Source organism: Apium graveolens, chromosome 4 (assembly GCF_009905375.1).
Source record: "Apium graveolens cultivar Ventura chromosome 4, ASM990537v1, whole genome shotgun sequence".
NCBI lineage: Eukaryota > Viridiplantae > Streptophyta > Magnoliopsida > Apiales > Apiaceae > Apium > Apium graveolens.
This window is the reverse complement of record NC_133650.1, coordinates 291,806,159-291,814,158: the sequence shown is the minus strand read 5'-3', so window position 1 is coordinate 291,814,158 and position 8,000 is coordinate 291,806,159. Positions and strand designations below refer to the sequence as shown.

General features: G+C 34.7%; 2 protein-coding genes across 4 annotated transcripts; both read left to right on the top strand.

The window, feature by feature from the left end:
• Positions 1 to 256: 256 nt before the first annotated feature.
• LOC141721201 (pentatricopeptide repeat-containing protein At1g19720) lies at positions 257 to 3,647 on the top strand. 2 transcript variants are annotated; one of them, XM_074524008.1, is made up of 2 exons: positions 257 to 1,313; positions 1,404 to 3,647. In XM_074524008.1, the coding sequence occupies exons 1-2, from the start codon at positions 446 to 448 to the stop codon at positions 3,104 to 3,106; spliced, it is 2,571 nt and encodes an 856-aa protein (XP_074380109.1). In that variant the 5' UTR covers positions 257 to 445; the 3' UTR covers positions 3,107 to 3,647. The 2 variants fall into 2 exon arrangements, with proteins under 2 accessions (XP_074380109.1, XP_074380108.1); XM_074524007.1 differs by having other exon boundaries at positions 257 to 3,647.
• Positions 3,648 to 3,791: 144 nt separating this feature from the next.
• Positions 3,792 to 6,823, top strand: LOC141721202 (jacalin-related lectin 3). 2 transcript variants are annotated; one of them, XM_074524011.1, is made up of 6 exons: positions 3,792 to 4,100; positions 4,353 to 4,922; positions 5,024 to 5,266; positions 5,367 to 5,912; positions 6,031 to 6,255; positions 6,333 to 6,823. In XM_074524011.1, the coding sequence occupies exons 1-6, from the start codon at positions 3,888 to 3,890 to the stop codon at positions 6,630 to 6,632; spliced, it is 2,097 nt and encodes a 698-aa protein (XP_074380112.1). In that variant the 5' UTR covers positions 3,792 to 3,887; the 3' UTR covers positions 6,633 to 6,823. The 2 variants fall into 2 exon arrangements, with proteins under 2 accessions (XP_074380112.1, XP_074380110.1); XM_074524009.1 differs by having other exon boundaries at positions 3,794 to 4,100; positions 6,016 to 6,255.
• Positions 6,824 to 8,000: the final 1,177 nt, after the last annotated feature.

Below are 8,000 nucleotides of genomic sequence, written 5' to 3'. Positions count from 1 at the left end.
AAGTGCACACAAATTTTATTAAGAATGAATATCAAAGTTGTTATCCGTTTCATCCAAAATTCCAAATAGTTAAATTGATGACTCATGTTAAAAATTACGAAAATTAATTACTGATTTAAAATTTTGTATCAGCAATAACATAGGATAATGACTAAATTAGTACAAAATTTCAATTTTTTAATAATTAATTTAGCACAAAATTATAAATTAATAATTAAATTGAGCCATTTTTAAAAATAATTGATCAAATTAATATATTTGAATTTTGATTAAAACGGGCGACAATTTTGATATTTATTCCTAAAATTTATTATCTTACCGAAACATAAAAGAAAATAACGAGTGCACAAGATTGCCCCCAACGCTGCGCCAATGCAGCTTCCATACCTCACATCTCTTCAATCCATAACTACACACACTAAATACTCGCAAACAATATCTTCAAATGCAGACTCTAACTCTGCCCATCAAATCCATACCAATTCCCAAACACGATACATTTTCTGAGTTCCCATTAAAACCCAACAAACACACAGTTACTTACAGCAATGCCTACAACTCAGTTGCTTTAACTGATTCTCATTTGAACAATCTTTGCTTAAATGGGCATCTTAAGGAAGCTATAGATGCTATTCACTCCATTTCTCAGTCTGGGTTTAAGGTAAAATCAAGAACTTTTACTCGTTTGATTCATTCTTGTATTGATTGTAATTCAATTGAGTTGGGTCGTAAGCTTTATCGGAGTTTGCATTTGTTGGGTGATGTTGATCCGTTTATTGAGACTAAATTGGTTGGAATGTTTGCGAAATGTGGTTGTATTGATGATGCACGCAAGGTGTTTGATAAAATGCGTGAGAGGGATTTGTTTACTTGGTCTTCTATGATTGGTGGGTTTTCGAGGGAGAAGAGGTGGGGTGAAGTTTTGGAGCTTTTTTGTGAGATGATGGAGGAGGGTATTGTTCCGGATGAGTTTTTGTTTGTGAAGATTTTGCATGCGTGTGGGAATTTTGGGGATTTGAGGACGACAAAGGTGATACATTCGATAGTGGTGAAATGTGGGATGGATTTGGATGTTCGGTTTAATAATACGATGTTGGCTGCTTATGGAAAGTGTGGGGAGTTGGGTTGTTTGAAGAGGTATTTTGGGAATATGGAAGGGAAAGATCTGGTTTCGTGGAATTCGGCTATATCTGGGTATTGTCGGAATGGTGAAATAGAGGAGGCGCATAGGTTGTTTGAGATGATGTATGATGAAGGTTTTCAACCGGGATTAGTAACTTGGAATACGATGATTTCGACTTATAACCAGTTGGGTAAGTGTGATGTTGCACTGGAAATGATGAAAGAGATGAAGAGTTTAGACATAATTCCTGATATTTTCACTTGGACTTCAATGGTTTCAGGTTTTGCCAAAAGTAATGGGATAAGTAAAGCCTTGGAGCTATTTAGGGACATGCTTTTGGAAAGGGTTGAACCAAATGGGATCACGCTTGCAAGTGCAATCTCTGCATGTGCATCACTTACAGATATAAATAAGGGGATGGAGCTCCATTGCATTGCGATAAAGGTTGGATATGCTGGTTCAGTATTGGTTGGAAATTCACTTGTTGGTATGTACTCCAAATGTGACAAACTTGAGGCAGCCGAGGAGGTATTTGAAAAGATTACAGGAAAAGATGTCTACACGTACAACTCAATGATTGGAGGGTACATACAAGCTGGATACTGTGGCAAAGCGCATGATCTCTTCACGAGAATGCGTGACTCAGGTGTGCAACCAAATGTTGTTACGTGGAATGTGATGATTGCAGGATATATTCAAAATGAAGATGAGGATCAAGCCATGGATCTTTTCCATAAGATGGAGAAAGATGGGAGCATTAAGCGGGATACTGCAACATGGAATGCCCTAATCTCGGGCCACGTACAAAATGGGAACAAGAATAAGGCACTAAGTATTTTTCGTCAAATGCAGTCTTCTTGTGTTGGACCAAATTCTGTTACCATTTTGAGTATTCTACCTGCTTGTGCAGATGTGATTTCTGCAAAAATAGTGAAAGAGATTCATAGTTTCATTTTACGTAGGAACTTGCAGTCTGAGCTCTCTGTTGCAAACTATTTTATAGACACATATGCTAAATCCGGAAATTTAGTTTATTCAAAAACTATCTTTGATGAGATTCCAACTAAAGATATTATCAGCTGGAATACTATAATGGCTGGGGCTGTGTTGCATGGTTATTCAAATGATGCACTTTATCTTTTTGATCTGATGAAAAAAGAGGGTGTGGAACCCAACAGAGGGACATTTGTAAGTATTCTTTCTGCTTATGGCCTCGCCAAAATGGTTGATGAGGGGGAACGTGCTTTTTCTAGCATGATCCACGATTTTAACATATTACCAGGTTTAGATCATTGTAAAGCTATGATAAATCTATATGGGCGCTCAGGTAAACTTGAAGAAGCATTGAAGTTCATTGACGATATGATTATGCAGCCTGATTATTCCATCTGGAATACTTTACTGACTGCATGTAGGAACCATGGGAATGCCAGATTAGCACTGCATGCAGGGGAAAGATTACTTAAACTGGATCCTGGAAATGCTTTGGTACAACGGCTAGTTTTACAAATATATGCATTATTAGGGATTAATGATGGATATATAAAAATTAAAAAGCCTAGGATTAGAACTGAGACTAAGGATGCCATTGGACAGAGCTGCGTCGAAGTAAGAAATACAGTACACTGTTTTGTCATAGGTGACAAGCATCAACCAAATGCTGATGCTTTGCTCTCCTGGACAAAAGGCGTAGCAAGAGAAGTTAAGAGATCTCATACACAGAAGATGCTGTGCTGTGGGGAAGAAGACGATGAAAAAGTTGGTGGGGTACATAGTGAAAAACTTTCTCTTGCATTCTCACTTCTGAGTTCTGCTCAAACTTGCCAACCTATTCGGATTTTGAAGAACCTGAGAATGTGTGAAGATTGCCATGCAACAATCAAGTATGTTTCTAAAGCTTATGAACGGGAAATTTATGTGTGCGACTCAAACTGCTTGCATCACTTTATAGGTGGTTCTTGCTCTTGCGGTGACTACTGGTAATTTGGTAAATACAAAATATGTGGTAAAAATGTTGTAAATGGCAGATAATCATAATATAAAGTGTAGGTACTTTTTTCAAGGAAGAATTGGAGCTTCAATTTTTTTTATTATCAAAAGGAGCCTCATAGTTTTTTTGTACATCCTGCAGCAAATCCAGTACTTTTAACAAAATTTAAGATCCTGTAAAATTGTAAGATGTCATATCAAATTTACTTTAAAAGCTACAAAATATGATTTCCGTACATCAGAGTATAAATCGAGATAAACTGTAAGTGGAGGAGGATAACGTGTGAAAATTACATATGACATATATAAAGAAGCATATATGCTAATTGCTATGCGTCTTTGCTTTTGTGCTATACAGTGTTGTATTCTTGTTGTCTTTCTTACTTTTGTGTTGTAAAATCTGGTGTCAGTTTTATACTTTAAGAATCAATTTAGTGACATATTGGAATAAGAAATCTCTTCAATTTTAAATAGAATAATTTACAAGTGTACTAAATTTGGATCGTTAAATTTGATTTATTGAAAAGAAGAGCACAATTTAAAGTTTTCTGAATTTTGACAATGGGAATCTAATTCCGTGATCATGGAGTATCAGATAACTTTTGTTGATTCTAATCTTTCACCACTCTTTCTCTGTATACAGTTAGACAGTAGTATATATATAGCTCTATTTTGTACGAAGCTCAATATCCTTAAATACATTGAGCTTGGCTGTTTGTTAATCTACCACCATCCTATCGTATAAGTAGATTAGGATTAACTGAGTTATTTGAAAATGGAGAATTACATGATGAAGAGCTCAGTAAAGCTGGGGCCATGGGGAGGTCAAGATGGAATTCACTGGGATGACGGTGTTTACTCGACGGTCAGGCAAGTAGAGATTGCTCATGGAACTGGTATTGACTCTATTAGAGTAGAATATGATTCTGGTGGAACCTCCATCTGGTCCGAAAAACATGGGGGTCAAGGCGGTAATATTACTGACAAGGTTAGTTACATTTATAAGTTTTGCAAGTTACGACCAGTGTTTTTTACTTTAAGTTTCCACATAGAAAAAGGAAAGAAAGTAAGTTCAATAAAAAATTCTTCAAGTATATTATTAAGGTTTTAAATAGAAAAAAAGACCTTACTTTGAGGAAATGTAAGAAAATCTTAATGAAATGATTTTTAGAATGTTATACATTTTAAACCTGTAAAATTTTAAAATTCTGTAACTGCTCGTGTGCTTTATAATTTGTAGGTAAAACTAGAGTACCCGGAGGAGTTTTTAACTTCAATTCATGGACATTATGGTAGTCTGAAGGGATGGGGACCGGCCTTGATAAAATCTCTTACACTAATTAGCAACAAAAGAACCTATGGTCCATACGGTACCGAAGAAGGAACATACTTTTCACTGCCAGTGATTAGTGGAAAGATTGTAGGCTTCCATGGAAAGGGTGGATGGTATCTTGATGCTATTGGGGTTCATTTAGAGCCTTTACATAAACAAAATCCTCAAAATTCTGTTCAATTTTCTCAGACTGCTTATTCTGCTACTGACAATTTTGGCTACTCGATGATACAAGGAAACCTGAACAAGCAATATGATGTAGTCATTGCAGTGAAACAAAAAGACAGCAATACCAATTTTCTGCCTAACTACTTTAGCAGGAAAAATCAGTTCACCATCACTGATTATCCGACTCCAAAACAAACAACTGATAGCAGGAAAAACCAGTTCACCGTCACTGATAATCCAACTCCTAAACAAGCAACTGATAGCAGGAAAACCCAGTTAACCGTCACTGATAATCCAACACCAAAACAGGTAAGCAATACAAGTTTTTTTGCACAAATAAACTGTTTGCTTTATGCTGATACCAATTGTTCAGTAATGGTATCTGGTGTGACCTAGTAATTTATTTTCAGACTAAGGTAGTTGTTCCTCCCATTCAAAGAGTTCCCTCTAAGGATGTCAAAGATGCATATACATATGGACCCTGGGGTGGTGCTGGAGGAACAGTGTTCGATGATTCAACATATGATGGTATTAGGCAGATCAGAGTAAAAAGAAATGTGGCTATTGTGTCTATTAAAGTCTGCTATGATTTCAAGGGTGAAGCTGTTTGGGGAAGTAAAAATGGAGGAAGTGGAAGTTTTAAGAAAGATTTGGTAAGCAATATTAAGTTTGAAGTTGAACCTACTTTTGCCTGTGTTTATTTTGTCTAGGTATGTTAACGTTCTGCTTTTCTTTATCTTTTTTCTTTTGCAGATTGTGTTTGATTATCCCTCAGAAGTCTTAACTCATATTACAGGACACTATGGGCCGACGATGGTCATGGGACCTAATGTTATTAAGTCGCTCACTTTTCATACCACAAAGTCATATTATGGTCCTTATGGTGAAGAACAAGGACAAATATTTTCCAGCAACATAAAAGAAGGAAAGATTGTAGGATTTCATGGTAGAAAGGGGCTATTTCTTGATGCAATTGGTGTTCATGTCATAGAAGGTAAAGTTTTACCGAAAGTACACTCCCCGAGTAAAGCTTTCCCTACAGTTATAGCCACCTCGACAAAACCTGTGCCACAGTTACTAAGCTCCTCAAACCCAGTTGTAAACCCCAAAAACTCCCCAACCAAACTTCCCATAAAACCAGCAGTTAAAGTGACACTCCCAACAGATACTCCTACCAAAGTTATGCCACCAGTAATAATACCAACTAAACCCTCTAAGCAACAAAGTGAATTACCTATTAAACAGACAGGTTCTCCAAAATGGTCCTTCATGCCAGGAAGGCGAGGAGCATCCGAAGAGGTACTAAAGTTTTGATCATTCAACTTGTGTTAATCATCAACATATAAGCAAAAAACAATTATGTATAATTTTATTTGTTTTGGAATACCATAATGTACTATAGGATCCCCCGTACCAGGGCATGCAGCGAATTATAAAAGATCCAGCTCCACATGGAACAGGTCCATGGGGCGGTGAAGGTGGAAAACCATGGGATGATGGAGTATTCACAGGAATTAGACAGATTATTCTGACCATGTCGGCACATGCCATTTGTGCCATAGAAATTGAGTATGACCGAAATGGACAATCTGTTTGGTCCGTGGCACATGGGGCAAACCGTGGCGGACAGACATCAGAAAGGGTAATGTAACTGCTAGCTATTATACTACTACAATTATCTTTACACCAACACAAGTTCAATCTGGACTATGTTTGCAGGTGAAATTGGAGTTCCCACATGAAGTTCTGACTTGCATAAGTGGATATTATGGAGCTATAAGTAAAGATGAAGGGATGAATGTAATAAAATCACTTACATTTTATACAAGCAGGAAAAAATATGGCCCTTTCGGTGAAGAGAAGGGTACGTTTTTCACTTCAGCAAAAACAGAAGGAAAAGTAGTTGGACTGCATGGAAGGAGCAGCATGTACTTGGATGCCATAGGAGTCCACATGCAGCATTGGCTAGGAAATCAAAAGCCAAAGCAATCATCATCAATCATGAAATTGTTCTCTTGATTATTTTCAGTCCATGTATGTCTAATGTTAACTTTGATATAAAAAGGACTTAAATAACAAGTTACATATATTATGTGTAAACTCAAGGTCTAACGACTAAAGGCTCGAGTACTATTACTACAGAAATGTTAGTAAATGTTGGCGGCGTGTGGTGTGATTTTGAATCCGAATAAAAATTGATGCTTGTTACACAGCAGGTGTTAAGCAACTTTATGGTATTTTTTTAGACGCACGTAAAACCTATATCTAAGTTAAAATTATCAATTTTACCAATTAATACTATACAAGTGATGTGACCGATTCAATTTTCAAATTCGATTAATCGCTATAAATTATTAATGATCCATATATTATAAATGAATTATTAGATATAAAATAAAATTTCAATTAATTTTAGATAGTTATTAGATATATAATAGGTTAAATATATAGTAATCTATAAATAACTAATAAAATAGGGATATAATATTGAATCTAATTAAAATATTAAAATAGAACCAATTTTTCATCCGATTATTTAATCTGATTATCCCCGATTTACATATTAATCCAATTAGTTCTTATTACTGATTTTTACACTATTGTATGCAAGTTACCAATTTTTTGTGGAATTAATGGTGTAGAGTGCTATTAATACCAAAATAAAAAAATCTAGCCATCCAAAAAAATATAAAATAAATCTAGCCAGTCATATTTGTTATCTATCTATATTCTAAAGATTACAAGAGAAGACAGCCACTAATTTGCCCTAAATTATTCCGTCCTTCCATTTTATTTGTCATTTTTTTATTGATCAAATTGATCATTTTTTGATCAAATATTCAAAATTACTCTTATACCACAAAAGCTATAATTATATCTTAAAATTTGGTAAATATATTTTCTTGTGATATATTTTGTTTATTTAATTATAAAATATTAATAAATTTTAGTCAAATTTTCATCAATTTGACCGCAAAATAGTCAAATATGACAAATATGGACGGATGGAGCAGTAAATAAAATAAAAATCAATCATATTTTAGAATGACAGCTTTAGCAAGAGCTCAATGAAATAGCACAATTTACAAGTTCGTATGGTTCAATATATGGTATTGGGTTGAAATCAGAAATTATGTTGATAATGTATCATATTTGATAGCACGAGTTTGGTTGAGTGTTGAAATTAATATCTTTGATTAAAAAATATTTAAATCAATAATTTAATTTAATTTAATAATTTAATTATTATTTTAATATATTTTTATAAATTTATTTTAATATTAAATATTTATATTTAAATTATTTGAATAAATATTAAAATTGTACAATTAAAGTTGATTCCCACGTCTCTCCCTTGTATACACTGCCCCCTTGTATCTGAAAACC